The following is a 27985-nucleotide window of genomic DNA, read 5'->3' as shown; positions in this document are numbered from 1 at the left end:
ACCATGAGCAAGCAATGTGTGCTTGCAGCCCAGAAAGCCAACTGTATCCTGGGCTGCATCAAAAGAAGCGTGACCAACAGGCCAACAGGTGATTCTGCCCCTCTGCTCTGCTCTCGTGAGACCCCACCTGGAGTACTGCATCCAGGTCTGGAGTCCTCAGCACAAGGACGTGGACCTGTTGGAGCGAGTCCAGAGGAGGGCCATGAAGATGATCAAAGGGCTGGAGCACCTCCCATATGAGGACAGGCTGAGAGAGCTTGGGTTGTGCAGCCTAGAGAAGAGAAGGCTCCAGGGGGACCTTAAAGCAGCCTTCCAGTGCTGAGAGGGGGCTACAGGAGAGAGGGGGAGGCACTCTTGATCAGGGAGTGTTGTGATAGGGTGAGGGGTAACGGTTTTGAGTAGAAAGAGGGGAGATTTGGATTGGATATTAGGAATTATTTTTTTACTGTGAGCATGGCAAGGTGGTGGCCCAGGTTGCCCAGAGAAGCTGTGGATGCCCCATCCCTGGAGGGGTTCAAGGCCAGGCTGGATGAGGCTTTGAGCAACCTGGGTTAGTGGGAGGTGGCCCTGTCCATGGCAGGGGGGTGGGGTTTATCTTTAAGGTTCCTTCCAACCCAAACCATTCTATGATTCTTCAATATCCTCAAGTAGTCCCACTCAAATTTATACTTGAATATCTACAGAACAGTCTTTATTTATGAATAATATTTGTTAAATTTTATATTTCTGATTTTTTATATGTTCTTATTACATTATGATTTTCTGTTCCTTTTTATACAGATGAACAGTGAGCAAAGACAACGAAGAGTGAGTTAAATTCTGCTTTTTCAGAGTAGAAGAGTGAATGGTCTCTGTTCAGAGGGGTTGAGTATGTTATGTGCAATTAATAGTGGTTAAACAGGAAAAACTTTTTCAGCAGTCTTTTGGGGGAAAAATATAATAGGAAGCAAAACAGGGATCTTTTCTTGTGGTCCAACAGAAGGAAAGTATTTTTCTTTTACAGAAAGTATGTCCATCAGTAACTTAAGTTTTGATCTAAACCCTAGTTAAAGATCATTACTTAGAAAAAATTCTAACAGGCTTCAGGATTTTTTCAGTTGCAGTCGTAGATCATGCTTTAGCTTGTACAAAAAGTAGTCTTTGACATTGTTCACCTGATTTGAAGAACATGTGCAAATCCTGGAATTTGTGTATAGCTTTCAAAATAAGACTTTATCTCTGATAGCCACTTTAAACTTAAATTAGCATTGAAATATTTGTATTGACTAGTTTAAGGGAACATCTGTTTTTCCTAGCTGATATTAGGTAAAATCATTTTGAAGAGTATACAGATTCAAATTCCTTTTTGTTTTGTAACAAACCTATCACTCAAAAGCATTAGTACCTATTTCTTTGGCAAAAAAAACACAACCTATTTGTGCATACTTTTTTGCCAGATAAATATTCGTTCAAAGTACAATAATATGAACCTTGAACTGTTTTATTATCAGTCATAAACTTCAGCAGACAAACAAGGAAAATGCCATACAAAAAGGTACAATATTTTGTATTTAAGCACTGAGACAGGCAGACCATTTTACCATCCATAGAGTAGCTTTTAGTGTACTAGTCAGTGAACACTGAAAAGATTAGATTATGTTGCCAGCCCTTAAGTATAAGAAAGGGTGACTAAAAAGAGACTTCATTGTCAAGCCTAACACAAAAATATTTACATAACCAGTTATTAGACCTCTGACAGTGTTGTGCTTGTACTTTCAGACAAACTATCTCTTTATGAAGAAGTGTGTGCAGAGTAATCCGGTGGTTCCCATTCCGCAGCAGTGGCTAATGTCCATGCTCTCATTGGTACCACAGTCGCTTATGGAAGGCAAAGCTAGAGAGCTGTTAGTTGAAAAGCTTTTAGGGGAGATAATAAGGGATTATGAAATGAGCATGAGAAGATTTGCAGGTAAGTACCAGAAACTTCACAGTAGTTATACATATATATAATACATATAAATATATATACACACATATATATACACGTATATATATGTAGCTATATATATATAAAATACATATATATACACACATATATACATATATATAGACAGTACTGTGTGTATATATATATATATATATAAAATAAGCTACGCCATGTTCTCCCACTGAAAATACTTTTTCTAGATTGTTCTTTCAGCCAGGCTTGATCTTTGTAATTAACCACTGTTTTCTCATTTTCTGCCTCCTCAAATGTGTGTAGGCCATAATATTTCAGGCAAAACTTGCTGATTTTATTTGGACTAGTAAAAAGTTAACCAGCTGAAGGTATAGTTCAAGCAAAGACAAAGGCAGCTGTAGGCTTCACATAAATAAGGTTGATCGCAGATGACCTTCATTAAGTTTTTAACCTATTTGGTTAATTTGATGCAAGAATGTATCGCTGTTTTCTACTAAAGAAAATGGAAATTCTTATGTACTAGTTGTTCTTTTTTTTTTTGCTTCTTCAGGAACAGCAGCTTTTTAAAAGTTTTTTGTCCACAAGTACATCTGTAGGTTTTCTGATGCTGCTTTCTCTGCATGAGGAAGCTCACAATAAAAATCTGTGAAGATAATTAGCTGTTTTCAGATATCACTCATACAACTAACTTAAACTTTTTTAAAAGAGTCATGAACTGTAATTTAAAAAGTATTCCCTTGAAATAATATATTAATGTATTTTTATTTACATTTATAGTATCTGAAATCTGAAATTGAGCCAAGTTTTGTCAATATTTTTGTGGAAGTCTGAACTATTTTAAAATGCAGATTAGAAAAATACACAATTTAACATGGGACTAACTTCATAGTGTCATCAGTGAGATAATTACAGTATCCCAATATAATTATATTAAACAAAATTGCCATGAATACTTAGAATCATAGAATATCTCAACTTTGAAGGGATCCATAAGGATCATTGAGTCCATCTTCCTTTTCCTTGCAGGACACCATCCCTGGAGGTGTTCAAGAGACGTATAGATATGGTGCTTAGGGACATGGTTTAGTGAGTTAGGTGGTGTGGGTTGACGATTGGACTTGATGATCCTTGAGGTCTTTTCCAACCTTAATGATTCTATGATTCTGCGGCTACCTAGAACTAAAACATGTGACTAAGAGCATCATCCAGACACTCCTTGAACTCTGCCAGGCTTGGTACCGTGACCACTTTCCTGGGGAGCCTGTTCCTCTGACCAACCACCCTCTCAGTGAAGAAATTACTTAAGAAAGTACTTAATTATTGAACACTGATCTCTCAGAAAGCCTTCATGAATAGGGGACAGAATTGCAATTAAGCCACCTGAATATGTATAGATATTTAGCAGAAGCTGTGATTTTGAGTTGCCTTTGGGAGAATGTGTTTTGAAGACTTGGATGATACAGTTACCTTTCCATCCTACTATGTGCTTGGTTCAACCTGGAGAAAGACTGAGGAAGTACAGTGCCTATTGAATATGGCTTAATTTTCTTCTAATATTCTTTTTTTTTTTTTCCTAGTGCGAAATGTTCTTATTAAACCAGATGTAAAAGGACTTGAAGATGAAGAGGAGGCACCTTTGCCTTCATTACCTCTGTGAGTGGATTAAGTTAGCAAATAACCCACTGGCAAAACAGTTGCATGAGTGACATTCTTGTTGAGCTCCATGAACAGATTTGTGGCACAATATTAATTCTGGAGTCCCGTAATGAGACAATTTTTTGGTATCTAATGCCAAGGTTTCATATGACTTTGATATTATGAGGTGAAACCTTGAGACTGAAGGAAAGGCTATTATACTCTGCCAAAACAGAAGAGGAATTCAGGTAGACAGAATATAATTATCTGAACTGCACAATTTGCTGAAGCATCAGAAAGTGTGTCATCTGAATACTGATGATAAATACTTTCTGTTAGCACTTGGTAAAGTTAGAAGTTTACATTCTAACGTGGAAGAGCAGGTGATCTGAAAATAATCTGGAGTATAAAACATGGTTGCTCAGACAGTATCTTTATGGCTTCCACTGTATCATGTTGAGGATATGTGTATGGCACTTAAATAACAATTAATGTTAGGAAATAACATTTTAATACTACTTTTTATATGTAAAAATCTTTTATTCAAGTATTGCTTGAGCTCTTAACTTTTTTTTTTTTTTGGCTGGGTGGGTGTTTTAGTTGTTTTGTTTTGTTTTGTTTTGTTTTGTTTTGTTTTCAGAGGCCTGGATTTTTCTAAACCATGGCATAACAGTTATATCCAAGCAAAAAATAAAATCCTTTCCAACTTGCATATTCTCCACCCCACAATGAAAACTCTACTGGATTTTGGTTATGCAGCATTCTCTACCTTTCTTTTAGTGGATTTCTCAAGTTTCAGGTAGTGTGTTTTGTGTTTTGGTGAATTATTAACCTCATACAGGTTTTCAAATCTGGTAAAGATGAGTTTGTTCAATTCTGTTATTTATTGTAGGGTTTTTTTATATAGTACATTTATTCAATGTGGCATTTAATGTTCTTGGAGTCGGTTACTTTGTGTTATGACACGCTGAACCGTTCTTCTGTCTGTTATGTATAAATATTTTATTGGTGCTTAAATTGCTGGTAGTATCAGCCCTTTTGATTTATCTTTTGCCCTTAATTCTGTAAAAGTCTCCTCATTATTTATTTAACCTTAATGCCATGATCCCCATAGAAGTCTGATTGAAGTAGCATTTGAAAAATTAACTTATAGTAGTATTTGCCCAGAGAAGCTGTGGATGCCCCATCCTTGGAGGTGTTCAAGGCCAGGCTGGATGAGGCTTTGAGCAACCTGGGCTAGTAGGAGGTGTCCCTGCCCATGGCAGGGGGGTTGGAACTTGATAATCTTTAAAGTTCCTTCCAACCCAAACCGTTCTATGATTCTGTGGTTCTATTACTGTCTGTAGGGAATTCTGCGGTAACCCTAAAGATCAGATTTCTTCCTGATTTTAATTAGTTGGATTTTATTTTTAATCTTGGAACTTTTCATTTTTGTAATTTTCAAAAAGGTAATTTTCAATATATTTTTCCTCATTTTTTTTCTGGTAACTGTTCTTTATTTCATGGGGTTTGGGGTGTGGTTTTTTTCCTCAATTAAGTCTACAGAAGTGGTGCTTAAGTTCCCACTGTGCTTTCTGCTAAAAAAGGATGGGTTTGTAATCTACCATAGATTACTGTTACTTTACTCCATGGGTTTTTAGATTTTTGTTTATAAAGTTGCCTGTAACTTTCTTTTCTAGGTTGAAAGGGCCAATTGACTGTGAATCTTTAAAGACTGATGTCTCTCTAAGCTGCTCTAAAGCAGAAGAGAAGATATTGAATACATGGTATCAAAGAGTTATTGGTCTCTTTACTCAGAAGGAGTCATTGAATGGTGTAAAGTTGGATCAGGTTAACTCTTTTTATAACTGTGTGGCTACGCTTATGTCCAATCAGGTAAAAATCTTTCCTCTCTGGTAAACTTAGTGTGAAATTAGGTAATTTTAATGAGCCAGCACATTATGTCATATGAGGCCTGTTTAATTAATCATTGCTAGCCATCTGTTGTATTTAATCCAGTTAAGTATTCAAAGTGTTAAAGTTATATGAAGTGTTTCTCAGGTTTGTTTGTTTGTTTTAGGAATTTCCAATTGTTTTTTTTTTTTTCCTAATAGTAATAAAACAAGAACGTTCAAATGAAATTACTGATTTCAGACTGAGACAATTATATTTCAAAGTTCTTAGGTTACTTAAAAATCCTTTAACTTCCAATTAACGTAACACATCTGTTGTTTACTTTGTTCTGTTTAAGGAAGTAATAACCGGTGGGAATATGTATGTTCAGCAGTTTGAGGAGGCAGTCATTTTTTGGATTAAACCTTTATTTACCTTGTAGAAAAATAATGGAACAATAGTCTAATCAAATCATTGTCGTATTAAAAAAAAAAAGTCAGAGAAAAATTCATTCCAGATATTTCATTTATACTTTAAGCATGTATTTAGTAATAGACTTACAGCAAAAATAAATGCATGGGTTTTACTGAAATGTTTGTTTACTTGTTCATTAGTTTATATCCTTTAAAGGTTGGCACTAACACCCACTGAAGTAATTAGAAAAATTCACACTACTTCAGGTATCCATGAACCAGGGCAAAAGTACTAAAATGAACGGAAATCCCAGCTTTCTGAATGAAGGCAAAATGGGATGGGGCTTTCCATTCTTTCAACTAATAGGTATTATATGTTGTCACCTAGCTGAAAGAATTATTGAGAAGAACAGTTGAAGCTTTTGTAAAACTTTTTGAAGACAGAAGTTGTCTACCTTCATTTAAGATGGAATTGACTCTTGATGAAAAGAAAATTGAGTTTTATCCAAACTTCCAAGACCTAGAAGAAGCAATTCTGTTTGTAGTAAATCGTGTAGGACAGACTCTCCAGGTGTGCTTTTGTCTTTATTTACATATGTAACTGCTGAGTTGCTCTGTACATGAAAATATTAGTAATTTAGTACTCTAACTACCATGGTAATGGGAAGCAGAATGCGACTTGAAGTATTTATTTTCCATGAGCATTCTGCAGGTCACATAGTGAATATTGATGCGCAGCAAAACTCCAGGCTCTGAAACTCATTTTGTTATTCCTTGTTCATAAAAAATTGGTACACCTGCTACTGATTGTTTTAGTCTACTGTTTTAATCTGCAAATCTGTGTATATGTCTGCAAATTAATTGTCTGCTTGTTCATTAAATAGAAGTCACGCTGAAAACTTAGCCAGGAAAGAAATCTAGCTAGAAGATAACATTTTTGTTTTCTTCTTTGGTATGTTTATAAAACCTGATAGTGCTTTAAGTATAAGTAACCACCTACTCTAATTTAATTATGTATTTATTTGTAACATTGAAAATCAAGTAGTTTTGCAGTATGTACTTCTGTGAGCTGACATTTTGTGTAGAAATACAATTAACACCCTGGTTGTATGTGTGATGATTTACAATTAACTTGCATTTGTAATTAAGATCCCCAGAGAAAGACAAGGAAAATTAGAGCTGGTATTCCTTTTCTTTCTGAGAAAAAGTCTCAAATCCCTAACAACTAATATATACAATATGGAAAAATTTATGTCTTAGGAACCAATCTGTGACTTCAGGGAAGCCAGCCTTTCTGGGGGTTTAGAGGTATCCCTGTGGACTTAGTGTTGGCCTTTAATCATACATGATGGTACTTTCAGAGAAGTGTTTTTTTAGTTTTGTGTCTTTGCACACAGGATAGAAATTAATTTTTTGTAAGATTAGATAATTATTTTTTGTTCATTTTACATGTTTCCTGTTAAACTTTCTGAATTGGGAAGAGTTGTTCGAGGTGTTTATGAAGCACCTGGCCTTGGTCATGATTAGGGTGTCATACTTTTCTGATACAGTGTCTTCTGCAGATTGCAACTTACTTTTCAAATATATGTATCTTTGCATTGCTTTTTAAAATTTAAATAATCAGAACTTGCACTTATAATAGAACATCCAGACAGTACATTCTTGGCTAATGGGAGACGCTACAACTCTGGATGCTGAGCTTCCTAATCATGTCGTAGCATGGGCCACATCTACACTGAAAGAAACTGTCAGACATAACTTGAAAGGTCCAATGGAATATTTTGAAAATTATGGTGAGTGATACAAGGGTGTTTAAAATACTGTGTTACTTATTTGAAATAAGTAATTTACTGTATAGTGTATGCATTATAGTAATAGTAATACACTATTATTGAATTGTAGTTGAAAGGTATGGCTGGCTTGTAGATGGAACTGCACAGGCACGGATAGAAAGATTTGAAGCAGAAGAACACAGTTTTGATGAATATACTGCTGTAAGTTTTAATTCTACATTATATATATAATTTATTACTATACATACAGCAATAATAAAAAGGGAACAGAGGATAATGGTTGCTTAGCTTTTAGCTAAAAATTATGTTGACTGCTGACAAATCTACAACATAAGTGGTTTTCTTCCCTAAAAGTCTGAGGTAAGTAGAAAAAGATATTATTTATTTTCTTCAATTTGTAATACTTATTCCTGTAGCCAAGTATTAAAATAACAGCTCTGAAGTGTAAAATCTAACATTTTTCTGAAGTTCATAGATGAATTCTTCACCCTCAAGAAGGAAATCTTGAATTTACCAGAGATGGCCTATTTCCCTATGATCTGCTTGAATTGTGAGGATTTAAAGCAAGGTTTGGCTAGTAATGCAAACACCTTTGCAAAAATGCTAATGGTCAGAATAGTTGCGAATTACAGAGGGGAAACTGAAAAGTAAGTAGAATTTTCTGCTCGTGAATGGTATATGTGTTAAATGCGTAGTAGAAATATGTAGAAGAAATGCAAATATATGATACTGCTCTTCAGTGAAGACTCTTGGCTAACTAATGATCTCGTGCAAGTTGCACCAGCTGATGTATTTTTTTCCTTTGCTTCAGACTCAAAACCTAGTAGGGGAACTGACTAGTAGACTTAGATAACAGAGGAGCTAAAAGATCAAAGGGCTTCATTACCGTTCTGGCTTTTTACGTGTTAAATACAGTACTACTGCACTGTCAAAGAGAAGACTAGCTAGATTCTCTTATTACGTGACCGATACCTACCTCTAGTTTTTCATAGATAATGACAGATAGGAACACTGACCAATTCTAAAGGTTAGTTTGCAGGTATATATTAAACCATGAGTGAGGTCATATTAAATTGTTTTGTTAAAATGAACAAGTCAAGTTTTATAGTGATTCCACATTACCAAAATGGCAAAATATTTACATTGTTTGTGTGTATGCTAATGATACCATACTTAAGTTCATGTACTTATCAAAAGTAATTGAAGCATTTGTTGCAAAAGAACACTCCAAACAAATCAATAATTACAAGTTAATAAACAGTATTTTTCTAGACTGACTTGGTCATATTCCCTATTTAGTTTCATAAAGTTATGGAGTTTGTGCAGGCTTAATACTTAAAGAAGTAATTTGAACTTTTGATTCCATTAAAGCTGAACTTGAAGCCAGTCAAAATAAAATATTAAAATTTCAATATTTTATGTTAAATAAACTTATAGGATATGTAGGGAATTTGAAGCAATTAAGGAACATGCATTAAAAGTTCCTGAGACAACAGAGGAAATGGTGGAAACAATGGCTTACATAAAGGAGGCCAAAACCAAAGGTATTCAGGACCTGTTGCTAAGGATCAACGTAAGTGACTATCCTTCAATTTTTAATCTTTTAACAAACATGCTGGCCTATACAAATACAGCATTCATGCTGGAGTACAGAAACTTTTGTCTGATCCTGCTGCATTTATGAATAAATTATGCCTTCAGTGTTACTTGAGGGAGAATTGGGAAGTCCGGCTCATTCTTTGCCATATGCCTGCCTTTTTCATTCCCCATTCTCTGTGTCTGCTGCATGTCATGAGGAAATGCAGCTTCTAGTAAATCACAAGTGTAAAGAGAATTTTATGTGTAAAAGCAGTTATGACTTTGAATACACAAGAAACGTTTTACTATTTGAGTAGAATATAGATGATGTTACATTAGCAGTAGTACTTTGTGCTCAGACAACAAAACTGAGAAATTGTGTAAGGTGTGGGTCAGCCAAAAACATTACTGGAAAAGAAGCTCTTTGCTATGTGTTATGATGATATGTATCAAATTTTGTGTTATGGTAATAGGTCTGTATAAAATGTTTATTCTGCAGAATTTATGTTTTTTTATATTTATAAATAATATTGGGATTTTTGCATGCACATTTACAGGCCACAGGAGTCTTATTTACAGAAATAAGCTCACAAATGGGGCAGGGATTTGAATAACTTGTTATATGTATTTTGAATATTAATATTCAATTGGCTGAAGTAGCTCTGAATTCTGAAAAGTCCGTGAAATGTAGACTTCTGTTTTCTCTTTGTAGATAATCTTTTCCTACCCCATATTTTAAACTGACCTATAATAACTAAAGTTTTGTAAAATCACTTTTTATAGGAATGCTGTCGGCAAATGTCTTACTTCTTAGACGTTTATTTGTTTACTCCTGAAGACATTGCACTGAATGCAGCAGTTGTATTGTGGCCAAAGAAGATTAACCCTATTTTTGATGAGCATGATGATGTAAGAACATTTTCTAAGTTTATGGCATATTTTGGCTTGTTAGACTTCTCACTTTGCTTGAGCTATTTATTTCCTCTGCAGGCTAAATATATCTACCTACACATATAATGTGACCCATACTAATTTAGACTTACATAAATAACATATTTCCAGATTTTTATATCAACAGATGGCTTTTTGTGGAATAATTTAAAAATCGTCACTAATTAAAAACCTTCATCAAGTATCATTATCTTTGTTTGTGGTCAGTAGAAGGTGGTTCATAGGAAGGTGAAAATTGACTACACTGTAGTTGACTAATACTGAAAATATAACTGCCAGGCCCTTAATAACTGTTAGTGCTCTGGACAGGAGGTAATTAAAACAATATTTTGTTCTGTCAGTAAGAGAACAGTGGGAATTGTGTTTTTTAGGTAGCAATTGTTGATAGAAGATATGCAGCATCTAACTTTCTCTGTATGCAGATTACTTTCTTCCACTTGTCTGTATTCATCTCACTAGCATTCTTTCTCTCTGGCTATGATACAGCAAGTCAAGCCTTTTGGTCTTCTCTTGCTTCTCTATAGTAATTTAGTGTGGATTTAATAATTTCTTCTAAAAATGTTTAAGAATTAACAATAAACATTTTTTAAAATAAAAATATCAGTATCTTTTAAATAGCACAACTGAGGATTTATCTTTCACTGAGTCTTATTTAGTCACTAAGGGGTGTATCCAAGGGTAGTAAATATGCCTCTGACTTAAAACATAACCAGCTTGGGAGACTGCTATGACTGTAAAATATTTTGTTTGCATGTTATCATTCTTTTAGACCTGAAAAATAAAAGCGTGAAATTAATTTTCTGCTTATACACAGAGAATCTATAATGTTTGTTCAAATTCTTTTTAATGAAAATGTTAGTACTGACTTAATGAGAGTCCCTCAGGAGTCTGTCTATCTGTAGCAGACTGTCTAGCAACTAGTATTGTGCTAGAGCTTGAGGGCAAGAGTAGTTTTACACCAAGTTTTTATGAGTCTGCATATTTGCATTTTATACTCTCATATCCATTCTTATTCTAATGCAGTAGGAAAAAAACCTGGTTCCTCCTTTGGAGAAGTTCTGTTTGTCTGCTTCACAATTTTTGCATGGCAGTAGGTGTCCTTGTTTCAGGAGATCTCTGCCTCCATTGATCTCTTGTTTGGTATCTTAAAAATAACCCCTCTGTGTGCAGACACTGTGCTTTGGAGCAGTCTTATGTTCTAGAATTTCTGCCTTTTATAGCAGCAGATACATGTGGGATAGCATTGGCTTTCAACAGCTGCAAATGTCTTCTTTGGGCAATAAAACACTGAATCCCAAAGATGAGAATCTCTCTTTTTCTGTAGTACTTCCCTATCTTTTGTCTGATTGCTGAAGGAGGCCTTTGAGGCAATCATATCTGTTATGGTTATTGAGATAAGGGTTCCACGTTAACATATAGACGTTACACACACTTAAGTGGAACATACAGAAGCAACTCCTGAGGAAATTTCAATGATTGCAAAGAAAATAACTTATTTGTATTGTTTATTTGCTGTCTGTTTGTGCTAAATGTTTAGTTAAGGTCATACTATGTATGTTAATCTTTGAAAGGGCTTATAACCACTTGTGCATTGCTTTTTTACTATTAAAAGAACCCAATTGTTTTGTAGCTGATTGAACAGTCTAAAAGTAAAAGAGAGCAAGAACTAACACGTAAATGTGAGAAACTGATGGGGGAATTAGAAAAGCGGAGACATTCTGTGATGGAGTTTGAAGACTACTCAGAACTGGATTGCATGCAGCAGGTCTGATTAACGTTTAGTGAAAAATGGGTAGAAATGTTTTGTATGTTTAATACAAAAGGGTTATGGAAGAAATTTAGGATTAAAATTAATCAGTTATTTTAACAAATGTGAACTAAAACGTTTATTATCCTCTTGCTACAATGAACAAACTCGTAAAATTACTGCTGTCCCTGCCCTGCCCCTTTTCGTATGACATTGGCAATAACATTTGACTTAAAGGAAAGTTTACTATGAAGTTGTGCTTAAATTAGCTGAAAGGTAATCCCAGCAAGGACTGAAATATTATGGATTTATAAAGTGAATTATTCTGGTTTACGTAGATCATGGAATTCTGGCCCCAGTGGCATTATTTGCAAATACCTTCAGTGTGATCAGAATTTCCTTCTCTGTTTTTGGTATATTGAGGAACTGAAGATAAAAATAACAGGTTAGAAAGAGTGATTGGTAGCAAATTGATTTTTTTTTTCAAATAAACCTCAAAACTTCATTTTTCTGCTAATGAAGAGTAGACCATTGGCTCCAAAACTTTGGACATTTCTAGAAGTCTTTTATAATTGCCAGAGTGTGTCTTGCACTTTAATTGGAGGATATCACAATTGTGCTTAGTAATTATTTTTTTTAAAGCAAAACACTTCAAAGCACAAAACAGAAATCCTAAGATAATAAATCCCAGTTGCCCTTATATGTCAGGTACATTAAAATGCATATGCCTTCTTCCTGGAACAGTGAATTTTAAAGCTCAAACATTTTGAAAATGACTTTATGCTCTTAAATTCAGTAATGATAACACCAACTTTATTTTTCTTAATCTGGGTTCTTCACAGTTTATCTGCTCAAGGATAAGATGATGAGTTTTTAACAAGTTTTAATAAATACAAAGGCTTATTATATTTTGATGTCTTATTTTGATAGCTGTTCAGAGCATAACTTACTTATGTCTCAAGACATACAATTGTTTGATTTCAGTATGTGGCTGACCTGAGGGCATTACAGAAACACATACAGGAAGCTGATGAAACAGTAGCTCTTATTAATAAAGAAGAGACTCTGCTCCAGTGGAATCTGAGTGACTTCCCACTCCTCAACGAGCTAAAAGTTGAGACTGAACCATATCAGAAACTCTTTCATCTTATACTGAAATGGCAACGAACAGAAAAAAGGTAATTCAGCTCTTGGAAGCTAAATGAGGGAGAGAAGGAAAAATGTTCGTGCTGGTTTTGTTCATGTCAGATGTAGAATTTGTTTATGTAGAAACATTTGTTTGTTATTAGCAATCTAAGTATAATAGTAATATAACTTGCATATCAGGGTGGTTATTTTTAATTCAGATAGAAAAAAATGTCAGTTTGTTTTTGTTTCAATGTAGTGCAAAGGATTATATCCATTACTGGATTCTAACTGTATTGCTGGTGAAGCCTATAATAAGACAAACTCTGTGAAAGAAATGTATTAGGAAGAACAAATTTAGTTAGTTATCAGCCATGTTTTATACTGGAAAAGGAAGAAGTTCAATTAGAAAGCTCACCATTTGTATGTAATGAAAACCATTTTTAACCTAATGGCTGTCCAAATGCCATGTAGATGTGCTCAGATGATTACATTTCTCACTGGTGGTTAGATCCTGTCACAAAAAAGTGTAGTATGTCTGAGTCAAAATTAAGTGATATTGTTTACAAGTTCATCCACTCTTTGGAAGTTATAACGTGATATGGCGAAAAAGTACGGATTTTTTTGAAAATACAAAGGCCTAGTATATTTTGATGTCGTATGTTGATCTCTTGCCAGAGTTTACAGTCCATGCAGTTACTTGGTTTCAGCACGTGACTGACCTGAGAGAATTACACAAATACCCAGAAGACTCTGATCAAGCCACCTTTAGTTTTACATTAGAATTTTGCACAGAATGACAATAATTGGAAACAAGAACTTTGCTCTAATTTAAATAAATATTAATCTATGTCTTGTTTGTGTTGCAAAGCAAAGTGTTAACTGTTTGTGGACTGTTTGTTGTTCTCTTTTCTAACTTTGGTTTTTTTTCTCAGATGGATGGATGGTAACTTTTTGGAACTGAATGGGGAAAGCATGGAGGCTGAAGTTGATGACTTTTTTAGAGAGATATACAAAGCATCAAGACTGTTCCAACAAAAGCAGAAGAAAGTTCAACAGGAGCAGAAAAAGACAACACAACGTGGAACTGCAGAAGAGAAGACAGCAGAAGAAACAAAGGCAAATCCAACTCTTACAATGTGTTCTTCAGTTCTGGAGCAGATTAAAGACTTTAAGGTAAGAAAAGGTGAGAGATATTAATATTTGATGGTGAGGGACAAATGCTAAATTCAGCACTTGGTATAGGTAGATGATGCAGAGTCAGACTCCTATTATTATAGACAGAGAGCTCTGAGTCACCATTTCCAGACTGTACTGTCCTGTTGATTTTAATAAAATTGGATTTTGGATATCTTTGTAGTTTTAGGAATGTGAATTGTTAAAGAGTGGACACGTACAGGAGAAAAGTAATTTTTGGATGCAGAGAAACGTTTAAGCATATAGTTGGGAATTTTGAAATGGGACTATATGTTATGTTAACGGAAGCCCAATTTAATATAACATAGCTGAAAAATTGTTCTTTTTTTCTTCTAAGACTGTGCTTAATAGTTTTATATTTCTTCTTCAGTAATTTACTATGATTATTTAGAAATAGAATGGATAACTGAACCAATCCATCTGCAGTTTTCAGAGAAGATTTTCATGTCATCAGCTACCGCAGCAGAATTTTAAATGCACATCAAAGATTATTAAAAAGTTAAGGAATAATGCACATCACACTTTTTACCTTATAAATGTTTTTTCCTCAATTAGGAGAATATTCCCGCCGTGACTATCTTTTGTAACCCTGGCATGAGAACTCGTCATTGGCAGCAGATGTCAAATATAGTAGGATATGATTTAACACCAGACTCTGGAACTACCCTGAGAAAAGTTTTAAAGCAGAATCTAGCCCCGTATTTTGAAGAGTTTGAAGCTATAAGCGTAGGTGCAAGCAAGGTAAGCATAGAGATTTGATAGGGACAAATGTAACATAGTGATGGCTTTTATGGCTTGCTAGAGTTTTTTTTGCCCATTGGATTATAACAGCGAGTGTGTAAACATTTATGTATCACGTTACATCATTAGTATTTCCCAAGTGCACTGCTTTCTGTGCACTAGAAAATTATATACTAAGAAAAATAATAAGAAGAAGTTAATTTCTGCTGTTAGAGCAAAATAGGTTATTCAGCTAGATAAGCTTATGTATTGAATTAATGAGCTGGAAAAAATAATGCAGTGACCAAAATAAACTTTTCTTTTTAAACTGTAGGAATTTTCCTTAGAGAATGCAATGCGTGCCATGATGGAAACCTGGGGTTCAATTTCCTTCAGTACACGTGTGTATCATGAGAGTGGTGTTCATATTCTGTGTGCGGTAGATGAGATTCAAGCTCTTCTTGATGATCAGATTATGAAAACTCAGACAATGAGAGGATCACCTTTCATTAAACCATTTGACAAAGAAATCAGGGTACGAGGAGTATTTTTTTTACTATTTTTTATTTGCAGGATAACTGTAATGTAAGAGTGTGCCGATTGTATTACAACTTTATTTTTTGACTTGTTAATGAAATGCTTTCATTGATTTTTCAGCAAGATTGAGTTCATGTAAGTCCTACTTATATTAGTTCTGTGTTGGAATTCCCTCTTCCATTCAGGTTCAAGTGTAACCAATAGAACGTGACTTTTTTTTGCGTATTGTGCAAAATCACTGTTTCCATTACTGACTTTAACTTTGCTGTTTAACAACTGTAAATTATGTTTTTATTGTTAATAAGAACATTTAGTGATTTAATCCTTGAGTTTTAGACTCAAATTTGAACTATAGTGTTTACATCTGGGCAAGGAAACTTCTTGAGGGCTGGGAGAAGGTTTTTTCATCAGGCCTCAGAACAATGATGTGATCACTTTACACCTGCTTTTCTGAGTTAGCCTTGGCTTTTTGGTGCTAACATCATGACTATTGACAGGAGAGAAACTGGTGAAATTGCTTTGCAGTTATCCTCCCTAGTTCTTTGTTGGTTTATGTAGGAAATCTTCAGGTTCAAGCAGGCTCAGTGAACATAGGTAGTATTTACCCTTTACAGGCAGCCCCTCCAGCCTCTTCCAGATGTATCTGCTATTGCTCACTTTAGGGACCGGATCTCTCCTGTGATCTAGGGTGCCCTTTATGGTATTCTTGTGTCCCTGTTGTAATTCAGCTGCAAACCAAGAGCTCCTTGCTGTGGGGAGATGAAACAGAATTTGTTAGTGATAGCCTCCTGGATATTACTTAACCATTAAGTTGTTAAAAGATCATAGCACTAAAGTGATAACTGCATTTTCGAAAATTCATTTCCAGGTAGGTTAAACTTTCTGAACTCCTTTGGCCGTCTGTGTATGTGGAAGAACCTAAATACACCTGAATATTTTTATTTAGTGTTTTTTACTGCTAGACATTTTTATTTTCTCCTTCGGAGCTAGAGTACCACAGTGTCTACCATTCCTGTATTTATTCTCTTTAACATTATTTGTTTGGAAATATTAAGGTAACATTCTTTAAATATTTATTAAGGAATGGGAAAATCGCTTAATTCAAGTTCAGGAGATTATTGATGAATGGCTGAAAGTGCAAGCACAGTGGCTTTATTTGGAACCCATTTTTTCTTCTGAGGATATTATGCAACAGATGCCAGAAGAGGGGCGTCTCTTTCAGACTGTGGATAGATTCTGGAGGGATATTATGAACTATTGTGCCAAAGACCCAAAGGTATGGAAAATATACAGTACTAAAAGGAAACAGTAGCTTCTCTCAGGTTTTTTTGACAGTGCTTTTGTTTTCAGAATATATACAATGAACTACTACATCAGTTGCCTAGGCTTTCTAGAAACAAAACTAGATTGTACATTATTTGAATAACTTCTACTGTTTGAAGTCTTATTTATAACTTGTTACAGGTTCTTGTTGCTACTTCCGTGGTAGGGTTATTGGAGAAGCTTCAGAATAGTAATGAGCTTCTTGACAAAATCATGAAAGGACTTAATGCTTATCTTGAGAAAAAACGTCTCTTCTTTCCCCGGTATGATGAGTTTTGGCTATTTAAAAAACAAAGATCCTGAATGTTTATTTTTGTTGTGAATAGGGTCAGCCTTTAAAATAGCTTGATAATACAGTTGTCTTTTTTTGTTTTTTCTTTTTTTCTAAAATTTTTTTAGCTTTTTTTTCTTATCTAATGATGAAATGTTGGAGATCCTGTCAGAGACTAAGGATCCTCTCAAAGTTCAGCCTCACTTGATGAAGTGTTTTGAAGGCATTGCTAAGCTACATTTCCTTCCCAATTTGGATATTAAAGCAATGTATAGTTCTGAAGGCGAGCATGTAGAACTTATTTCAACCATTTCTACTTCTGAAGCTCGAGGTGCAGTGGAGAAGTGGTTGATTCAAGTAGAAGACATTATGCTGAAGACTATACGTGATGTTATTGATAGATCAAGAATGGTATGGGTTTTATAATAATTTAATAACTGTGTCACAAATAGACTTTGTGTTATTTTAAGACAGTCTCCTGGCTTCCTAAAATTCTTCCTAAACACAAGAGTTGATGAAGTTATGGGGCCAGAACCAAGTTGCCATGACTTGTATTTACATGCTGGTGAGATAAGTAAGAGTTTAATTTGAATAAGAGTCAGGTTGTTTTCCTGTAACACTGGATATAATTTATTTTAAAATAAATTCTTGGCAGCAATGCTGTGTTTAAAGGATATATCACCTGATGTAAATAAATTATTCAAATTTTTTTATTTAATTACAAGTTAGAAATACAACACTTGTAATATGTTTGCTCCCTTCTAAAAGAAAATCATTAGCCAGAAAATGTTTATATGAAGCTAGCAAGTTGTGAATATTACATAATATGGAAAGATAACTGCAAGAATCTTTAAAATTATTTGATAACAAATTGCAAATCTAAGGTGAAAAGAGCATTTAAAAGTTTGTCTGGACTTTGAAAAGACGAAAATACTTTTTTTTTTTTAGCAAAGAATATTAATAGGATCACATTATATGCTTCTGTATTATATTATTATATATATGCACTGAATTTCTATACTGTATTTAACTCTTTCAGGCATATCTAGAGACTGAGCGAAAAAGATGGGTTCTGGAGTGGCCTGGACAAGTGGTATTGTGTGTGTCTCAAATGTTCTGGACGAGTGAGGTACATGAAGTTCTTTGCAGTGGACCAAAGGTACTTTGTAATGCATAATATTTTTAAAAAATTTGTATTAATTTTTAATTTTGGCTAATGTATTTTGCTTAAATATTTTTCTACAATGAAAATAAAATTTGCATATGAGTTTGATATACATTAATTTATGTACAGTGATTTATACTTTTGATTCAGGTACTCGAATATTCTTGTTTAGAGCAAGCGCAGATTAAAATGTAGCTTTGCAGCATAAATGCATAACTGTGAATGAGAGAGAAGTTGATGCAAAAACATGACAATGTAAAAGAACAGCTTAATAAGCATTTTCCATCAAGATATTTAGTCAACATGAAGAAGCCTGTAACACTTGAAACTGTCATATAATCAGTTCCGTAATTGCCTCTTTTCTCCTAGGGTTTAGAGGATTATTATGATAAACTTCAGCTTCAGCTTAATGATATTGTGGAGCTGGTAAGAGGAAAGCTGTCAAAGCAAACAAGGACTACACTGGGTGCCTTGGTTACTATCGATGTTCATGCTAGAGACGTCCTCATGGAAATGATTAAAAGTGGTAATTATCTTTTAAAACATTTTTCTTCACATGTGTCTCAATACATCGTTAATTAAAAATAGTTAACTAATTTTGCTGCCTAAAACACCAGTATTAAGACACGTACGTGAGTGTTTGGATGTGAGCATCAACATTAGTAATTGCAAAGCTTTTAAAAGTTTAAACCTAATAAGAAATCCAGTTATATAAAATGTCTTTTATTATTGCTTTTCATTCTGTGTTTATCAGGAGTGCAGAGTGAAACAGACTTTCAGTGGCTTGCCCAACTACGATATTATTGGGAATGTCAGAATGTTCGTGTCTGCATCATTAATTGCAATGTAAAATATGCCTATGAATACCTTGGAAACTCACCACGCCTTGTCATTACTCCTCTTACAGACAGGTGTTACCGCACCTTGGTATGATCTTCCATCAGTGCTACTAAATACTGTATTTACTGTAGTATAGTGTTTCTTACACTGTTCGTTACAGCCATACTTTTAGGACTTGCAGTTTCTGTCAGACTTTGGTATTTCTGTTAAAATGCAGTTGTCAAAGATGTTAATATATGTAGAATAGTGAACATGAAACTGACTTGTAACAACAAACCTGGACAGCCCACCAACGTGACTGAAACATTAATGGATTGTTCTGTTGTGGATGTGTTTTTTAAAATACAAACAGAAAAACCACCCAGTATTTTTATTGCTGTTCAGGTTGTAAGAACACAAAATCCTTTTCTGGTGTTCTGTGGTTGCTAAATAAAGTTGAGAAGGAGCCACTAGTGATCATATTGTTCCTAAGACTAGTACAACAGTTTAGCACCTGCGCTTGTTAGAGGTGTTTATTCTTGTGCTGGTCTGTTGCTCAACTAACCTGACAACTGAAGTTACCAAAGTCATCTCATATATGGTTTTTTTGACTTTTACTGCAGTTTGTTTGGCCGGAGTGTGGTTTCAAGTTTTACTAGGCACTCATCCTCCTGTTGTAAGATGGTAATTTTCATGCTTTGGAGACCTAGTCACAAACTCCATAGGGTTTAAGAAAGAAAAGATCTGAAAAGACCCAATGGATGCATCTGAAGATTATTTTTAAATTTTTTTTTTTTGCCCTCTTCATAGCTTCAGTTTTTATGGTGTTGTAGCTGCTGCTTGGTACCTATTTGTCAAAACATTAAGGTACATTGGTGTGAGAGGGCGATGCAGCTGGTAGTCTGTTTCTTTTTTTAAGCTCATGGACCTTGAATCTTGGAGTTGGAAGCCTGACAGTCTGGCAAATGGAAGTCCCCTCCTTTGCCCACCAAGGTCTTAATACAGTATTTCCAGTGCTTGTCAATATAGATGTGGCCCTGTAACTGTGGATTGGAAGCCAAATATATCTGAGTTTTTGTTTACAGTCTGCAGTTTATTTTTTTCCTGTCAGATTTTCCTCCTGCTTTAACAGAATGTAGGAGAGAATATGGAATGGTCAAGGGAATACACATGCAACAAAGGGGGACAGCATAGGAAAGAATAAGAAAAGAGGAAAAAACTATATTAAAGGAGAAACAGAACAGAGTAGCAACCAAGTATTTACATCAAGTTTTATTTGAAAGTTGTATCTAAGCAAGAACTGAAAGATTGGGTGCAGTAAATTTTGAATCCTGGTCATGATGATAATAGAACTAAACTCTCTGTTAGGGTCAAAATTCAATTCTCTTGTATATATTTCCAAGCTGTAAATAAATTTCAGATTGTTTTTTAATTAGTATAACGATAGTTCTTAGGTTAGATACAATGTCTGCATGAAACTATCTAGTGTAATCGAATTTAACATTTTTGTTCAGAATAATTTCATATGAATGAAGTACTAATAATTTCCATAAACTATTTCTGTTTCTTAGATCGGAGCCTTTTATTTAAACCTTGGTGGTGCCCCAGAGGGTCCAGCAGGGACAGGTAAAACAGAGACCACCAAAGATTTGGCTAAAGCTCTTGCTGTTCAGTGTGTTGTCTTCAACTGCTCTGATGGCCTTGATTACCTGTCAATGGGAAAGGTAAATAGAAAATAAATGTATTTTGTATTTTATTTTTTAGGATGAATATTGTAAGGTCCCAACTTTACAGAGGCACTTAAATAAATGTGGCACCTGTGGTCTGCTACCTTTGGACACTATATACTGGTCTCTACATACGTTTAATTTTCTGTGCTTTATGAAATCCAATTAAGTTGCTAATCAAAACATTAAAGAAACAAGAGTTCATAGGATCAGGATCTTCTGATTTAGCTTTCTTTAGAACTGAGAAAGACTTTGTTCTTCAGTACATCATTGATCTTTGCTCTAAACAGGCTTAGATACTATCATCATAGTTATATCTTTCATGCAATTAAACTTCTGACATGATACTGTTAGTTTCTTTTGAATCTTCTAATATTCTGTTAGTGGTATCATTGCTGAATTTCTTCTTTTGCAGTTTTTCAAGGGTTTGGCTTCATCAGGTGCATGGGCATGTTTTGATGAATTCAATCGCATTGAACTGGAAGTACTGTCTGTTGTGGCACAGCAGATCCTTTGCATCCAGAGGGCCATACAGATAAAACTAGAAACATTTGTTTTTGAAGGAACTGAACTGAAGCTTAACCCCAACTGTTTTGTAGCTGTTACTATGAATCCAGGTTACGCAGGACGTTCTGAACTTCCAGATAATCTGAAGGTAAGATAATGAAACACATGCTTCCGCTTAAGAATGATTTTTTTAAAAAAATTGAAGGACACGTGTATTGCTGATATTAATTTATACTGTACCACCTGGAATATAACCATATACTTCTTATATGATTTACACATACTAAGCCTCAAAGTACTTTTTTCTTTTTGAAGGAATTGGAAATATTTTTTTTATTTTGTTGTGTCTATTAGTGTTTTTCATTATTGCTTTTCCAGGCCAAAGGCTATAATGCTGTAGCAAATAAACTGACAAGTGTCAGGCTGTGGGTAGATTATAAGATTTGGATGCTAACTTTCTTGAGATGGAGGGCTATGTTGGAAAAAATGCTCTAAGAAAGTATTTTTACGTTGCATTTATTTTAGTCTTACTGAAAAGAGGTGTTGGCAAACTGCACTTAGTATATGAAATGAATTATTTTAGATTACCTGATTAACTTAAATCTTGGAGGTGATTGTTTTGAGTAGATTAGCTGTTTCATTGAGGAGGCTCAGCTTTAGCAAAGTAATCTGGAGCCTTTTGGACCAGCATCTGTTTCTTAAGGCTCCACATGGCACAGAGCTACTGGGCCAGAGCAAGTTGCCTCAGTGGGAACTATGCTGTGAATACTAACTTAAAGCAGAGTTAATGCCGCATGAAGAGTATACCAACTGCAGGTTACTTAAAGGAAGAAAGTGCATTCTCTCACTTGCTATGTATGACACCTTCCTTCACATACTGCTGTGTTGGATGTATCAGTGTAAGAGGCAAACCGCATTCTTGAGACAGTGATGAGGGAAAAGAGCTGGGGGGGACAGTGTCTTTGCTGCACGCGATTGTACATTGAGATGGATCTTGAAGCTTACATTAGCTTCCTAGTGAGTCATAAACTGCAAACACTGATAATTCTATTTCATTGGCTCCCAAATGTTCTGCAGGTCACAGCTTTCCAGTGGAACTGTTAAATGCTCCACAATTTACCTAATCGTATTAAGCAGTACTTCATTTAAGATGCTGGTACTGTTTTCAGTTAGAAATGCTGTGATAGGATCAATACTGATCCATCAGTTGCAAAAGTTCTACATTACTTTCCATTCCTCAATTAATTGTTTAAAGGGGTTTCTTTGGGTATGTATTTCAGGTTCTTTTCCGAACAGTAGCCATGATGGTTCCTAACTATGCTTTGATAGCAGAAATTTCACTGTATTCATATGGATTTTTGAATGCTAAGTCACTGTCTGTGAAGATAGTAATGACCTACAGGCTTTGTTCAGAACAGCTTTCCTCTCAGTATCACTATGACTATGGTATGCGAGCAGTTAAAGCTGTGTTGATGGCTGCTGGAAATCTGAAACTGAAATTTCCCATGGAAGATGAAGATATATTGGTGAGTTCCTGAGGGAATAATTCTTAAGGAATTTTACAGATGCACGTGATTCAGAGTTCTGAAGGCAGTTCCACCACATGTTGTCACATCACCGATCCATGTTTCTTAGTTTGTGAAACAAAGATAATAAAATACATGCTGCTGTTTCCAGTGCTATGCTGATGATCGCACAGTTATGCTTAACTACTTATCAAAGGCACCATTTGATTAATAAATCTTTATTACATATTAGATTAATTGCTGAACAGTTTATTCTGTGTTTTTAATAAGAACAATAAAATGTATATTTGTTTTCTGTAGCTTCTTAGATCAATTAAGGATGTGAACGAGCCCAAATTTTTGTCGCATGATATACCTCTGTTCATGGGTATAACTAGTGATTTATTTCCTGGAATCAAGCTTCCCGATGCAGACTACAGTGTAAGTATGCTTTTAGTTTTTCCTTGGTCATAATCATTGTGGGTTGTTTTGGGGAGTTTTGTTTTTAACCAGGTGTAATTAATACAGTAAGTTGTGAGTTATTACAAAATAAGGAAAATTGCTGAATGTTTACAATGAAACTTAATACCAAAAAAAATTCTTTTATCTATTTTGAGTATAGTACATATCTGAGTTCCCTTACACCACAGGGGTTGTGTAAGGCATCCTACATATTGGAAATTGACCTGCAGGTTTACCAGATTTTAGGGTCTTTTGCTGATTTCTTTCCTAATTTCTTGTAATAATTGAGATTAAGCTTTGTATTTATATTTTCTTTTGTTTCTAGCAACAATTAAAGCATAGCTCCTTTGTAGGAGGATGGCTGGGAAGAAGATGAGCGTGTTGGAAAAGACAAAATGGATTAACGTTTTAAACATTTACAGTAAATGCTGGAGTCTTGTTAAAAGTGTATTGTTCCAAAGCACATCGTTGGTTTCCTGATGATGATATGCCTTCTCCTTAAGATAAAAATTGTAGTTAAGTCCTGTTCTAGCATATGAAGTACAGAAGTGATTTTTTTTTTTTTTTCCCCGGGGATTAGTAGTAAAGCACATCGTTGGTTTCCTGATGATGATATGCCTTCTCCTTAAGATAAAAATTGTAGTTAAGTCCTGTTCTAGCATATGAAGTACAGAAGTGATTTTTTTTTTCCCCGGGGATGTTTGCTATGTTCCAATTAGTAGTATTAATTAAATTGAAACCCTTATTGATGAGCACAAACTGTTCTACTGTAGTCCAAGACAGTAATTTAAATTGTAGCAATGGTAAGATTGTAATCTGTTTTGATTTTAGAATTTTCTGGAATGTGCCAACGAATGTTGCATTCGACATAATGTCCAACCTGTAAAAGTTTTTATAGAGAAAATGATACAGACATATGAAATGATGATCGTTAGACATGGGTAAGATTCTCATTATTGTTTCACAAGAAGTATTTGTTGTAATTTTAATGGGTAAGATTCTCATTATTGTTTCACAACCAGTATTTGTTGTAATTTTGGCTTATACTATGGTGGTTATTTATATCAAGTATAAAAGATCTTAAGGGTGCAAAATGTTTATTTGATTTGGAACAGTTGATCACTAATACTGCTTTTACATGTACCAAAATTCTTGTGAATGTCTGGGAAGTTGTACTACTCTTGATACCAGAAGTAGCCTCACCTGTATAATGATTTTAGGTGCGAATATCAGTATGGTAAAAACTTAGGACTGTAAAAGTTTGTCTATATTAGAATATTAGTTATCAGATCTCTGCCATTTTATTCCTAGATTTTATTACTAAATAGCATCCATGTGGAGAAAATATATACAATATTAGCATTTATTCCTAGATTTTATTACTAAATAGCAACCATGTGGAGAAAATATATACAATATTATATTAGCCAAATGATTGTTAATATTCAGCTCGTTAATTAATCTTCTCAGTATGTCATTGTTATACTGCTCTGCTGGGTGACTAAAAAAGTTATTTTTAAATGTGGGCAAAGATAATTTGATTTTTTTGTGTGTGTGCACGTGTTGTACATGTTCCTACCATTTGTGTTTGTCCAGAACTTTGTTAAAAACTCTGTCTAGGCTGAAAAGAATCTAGGAGATAATCTTTGATTCAACACATAAATTAACAAGTGTGGTGGTAAATCTATGTTTTAGAGGACAAATTGCTTTACCATTTGTGTTTGTCCAGAACTTTGTTACAAACTCTGTCTAGGCTGAAAAGAATCCAGGAGATAATCTTTGATTCAACAAATAAATTAACAAGTGTGGTGGTAAATCTGTGTTTTAGAGGACAAAGTGGCTGGGCAATCAGATTTGCATATGCAAATAAAATGGTTTTGCCTGAATGATGTTGCATATATACAAACCAGATTTACATGCTCTGCTTTTTGAAAATTAGGTGAGAATTAGCTTTAAGCATACGAATGATGCTGTTGGATTTCATGTGGTCTTTGAAAGTCTAAATTGCAAGACAAAGTTATTAATACTAATTTTTTTTTTCCATCTAACAGTTTTATGCTGGTAGGGGAACCTTTTTCTGGGAAAACCAAAGTTCTACATGTGTTGGCAGATACTCTGTCTCTTATGAAAGAGCGTGGTTATGGTGAAGAAGAAAAAGTAATTTTTAGAACTGTGAATCCAAAATCAATCACTATGGGTCAGCTTTTTGGGCAATTTGATCTGGTGTCCCATGAGGTAATGTATGTTTTAAATATAGTGTATAGTAATTGCCCACCTTTATCTGTTTCTTCCTCTCTCACCTGCTGTGGCTTTCGTGGGGTTTGTACAAGTGCACTTGTGTAAGTATGTTCCCTCTCTCACCTGCTGTGGCTTTCGTGGGGGTTTGTACGAGTGCACTTGTGTAAGTATGTTTTAACTTCAGGCTAACTCATGGTGTGATTCAGTTGTTTTCAGGGGGGCAGGAAAGGCAGTTTACCAGGCACCTGCTTCTGGTTTTTAAGTCCTGGTAACTCATGGTGTGATTCAGTTGTTTTCAGAGGGGCAGGAAAGGCAGTTTACAAGGCACCTGCTTCTGGTTTTTAAGTCCTGATTCCAGACAGCGTTTCTTAATCTGTTCCCTGGACTCAAGACAGTGTTTATAGGGCTGTGCTCTAAATTAAATTACTGGTTTGGTTTTAAGAAAAATGAAGCAAACATACCAATATGGGTTAAAGACTAGGAGCTAATAATCCTGTCTATTTCTCCTTCTGTGTAGTATTTCTAATGCTTTTTTTTTCCCTCTGACTAGGAGCTAATAATCCTGTCTATTTCTTCTTCTGTGTAGTATTTCTAATGCTTTATTTTTTTTCCCCCCCTCCTTTTCCTGTTTATGTCAGACCTCCGTTAATCTGGATAGTAAACCATTGAATTAATAATTTTATTATTTTAAACACAGATGAGAACACAATTTTAATTTTTATTGTAACTAACACTTTTATGGCTTGTTTTAAATGAGTGTATAAAAAAAACGCAGTACCAAGTGCATATGCAGTTACATAGATTTAAATATACAAAAAAAAAACCAACAATGCAAGTGCATATGCAGTTACATAGATTTAAATACGCAAAAAAAACCCCAATGCCATTCTAGAGTCCATTGTCCTAAAATAGTTGCATCCATGCTAGGAAATCATACCAAACTTAACTGTATTCATTTCTCTTTCTATTCCTAACCAGCTAAAATAGTTGCATCCATGCTAGGAAATCGTACCAAACTTAACTGTATTCCTTTCTCTTTCTATTCCTAACCATTATATTCAAAGTAATGCCAAAACTATCTAGAAAACTTGTAAGTCGCCAAGTGTGAAACTTATATTGTTTCTTCTCCAAAACTAAGAAGTGAATGTGAAGTAGTGAAACTTAGGGTTACTCCGAGAAGAAACAGATGCAAGACAGAGCAGAAGCACTTCTAAATTTCTGTAAATTGAATTGCTGGTCTTCTGTTTGTTGCAATATTGTTTTAAGTGAAAACCCACTTTTTAAATTTGCTGACATTGCATGATCCTCAGTGAAACTGAGAAGTTATGTTCCACTCTTTGTAGAACAAGAGAAGAATAGTTAAAAGAGAGGAATAATGAAAAGGAGATGGAAGATTTTTCTGTTACTTGCAGTTTAAATTGAACTATATATGTCTTACTTTTCATTCCTGCGTTCTCCCCCTGTAGTGGACAGATGGTATAATTGCGAATACTTTCCGAGAGTTTGCATCAGCTGAGAGCCCTGAGCGCAAATGGGTCATCTTTGATGGCCCAATTGATACTCTGTGGATAGAAAGCATGAACACAGTTCTGGATGACAACAAAAAGGTATCAGTCAGTGTAAATAAATGCCTAAATAAAATAATGTGACATTTTGAAAATATTCTTCTACATATAAAACCACAAATGCAAACAGAAGTGCCTGGCATTTGAAAAGAGCAAGTGCAAGGTGGCTTTGGTAACAAGTTGTAAGCTTTTTTTGGTTGGGTTTTTTTTTTGTTTTTTTTAAATTTTACTTTCTTGGAATCATAATCACAGAAACAGTTCATTGCTGTAAGACACTAAATGTGTAGTATTTCTTTAATGTCGTATTGCAAGTTTGTAACAAATAATTGAAATTTAAATTTTGAAAAAATATGTTTAATTATATTTAACAGTTTCAAAACTTGCACAAACTTATGAACTTGCATTTAAAGACAATCCCAAGACAAGAAGGGTTGTATTTTCAAAATTAACGACTTCTGAAGTTGAAGTTGTGTGACTACATAGCAGCACATGGGCCTTAGGAATCTCAAAGTGAATATAAAAATTAGAGATGACATTTTAAGTTCTGAATGATAGTGTGTCAAAATACTCAAACTGGACTTTCATTTTAATAAGTAGGAACAGTGGGTCTCCAGCTGGAATGCTTCATTATTAGCAACATCAGCAGCAGATGTCCTTTCTGCTTGCTGTCTTTACTTTATCCTGTCATGCACAAGACTGATAGTTTCCTGTAATGAACTACTGGTAGGATAATGTGGAGTACTATGGTTTAAGTGTAGAATTTAGCTAAATCTTGAAAAAAAACTATTGCTCCAAGTGATTAAACATTTTATGTGGTTGACCTTGCCTTTGGTTATACTTAACTTGCTGATTTTCCTGTAGAACTCTCCTGTGATAGGAAGTGTAATTTACAACTA

The 27985-nt window shown here is 34.6% G+C and overlaps 1 protein-coding gene across 1 annotated transcript in view; it reads left to right on the top strand.

The window, feature by feature from the left end:
- DNAH12 (dynein, axonemal, heavy chain 12) overlaps positions 1 to 27985 on the top strand; it is a 71062-nt gene that overhangs the window by 4176 nt on the left and 38901 nt on the right. Inside the window, exons 4-32 of the mRNA XM_010081056.1 lie at positions 781 to 807; positions 1759 to 1948; positions 3517 to 3592; positions 4215 to 4373; positions 5254 to 5449; positions 6248 to 6430; positions 7502 to 7652; positions 7762 to 7853; positions 8121 to 8299; positions 9090 to 9225; positions 10014 to 10139; positions 11812 to 11946; positions 12913 to 13106; positions 13989 to 14229; positions 14806 to 14991; positions 15305 to 15505; positions 16589 to 16783; positions 16972 to 17093; positions 17230 to 17512; positions 18141 to 18260; positions 18636 to 18792; positions 19021 to 19193; positions 20657 to 20809; positions 21228 to 21467; positions 22600 to 22845; positions 23146 to 23265; positions 24118 to 24227; positions 25338 to 25521; positions 26991 to 27131. Of these exons, the coding sequence (XP_010079358.1) occupies positions 781 to 807; positions 1759 to 1948; positions 3517 to 3592; positions 4215 to 4373; positions 5254 to 5449; positions 6248 to 6430; positions 7502 to 7652; positions 7762 to 7853; positions 8121 to 8299; positions 9090 to 9225; positions 10014 to 10139; positions 11812 to 11946; positions 12913 to 13106; positions 13989 to 14229; positions 14806 to 14991; positions 15305 to 15505; positions 16589 to 16783; positions 16972 to 17093; positions 17230 to 17512; positions 18141 to 18260; positions 18636 to 18792; positions 19021 to 19193; positions 20657 to 20809; positions 21228 to 21467; positions 22600 to 22845; positions 23146 to 23265; positions 24118 to 24227; positions 25338 to 25521; positions 26991 to 27131 (4716 nt within the window). The remainder of the gene's footprint in view (positions 1 to 780; positions 808 to 1758; positions 1949 to 3516; positions 3593 to 4214; positions 4374 to 5253; positions 5450 to 6247; positions 6431 to 7501; positions 7653 to 7761; positions 7854 to 8120; positions 8300 to 9089; positions 9226 to 10013; positions 10140 to 11811; positions 11947 to 12912; positions 13107 to 13988; positions 14230 to 14805; positions 14992 to 15304; positions 15506 to 16588; positions 16784 to 16971; positions 17094 to 17229; positions 17513 to 18140; positions 18261 to 18635; positions 18793 to 19020; positions 19194 to 20656; positions 20810 to 21227; positions 21468 to 22599; positions 22846 to 23145; positions 23266 to 24117; positions 24228 to 25337; positions 25522 to 26990; positions 27132 to 27985) is intronic.

Source organism: Pterocles gutturalis, unplaced genomic scaffold, assembly GCF_000699245.1.
Source record: "Pterocles gutturalis isolate BGI_N339 unplaced genomic scaffold, ASM69924v1 scaffold4459, whole genome shotgun sequence".
In the NCBI taxonomy this organism is placed as follows: Eukaryota; Metazoa; Chordata; class Aves; order Pterocliformes; family Pteroclidae; genus Pterocles; species Pterocles gutturalis.
Note: the sequence above shows the minus strand (reverse complement) of the source record. Positions and strands in the feature narration are given on the sequence as shown.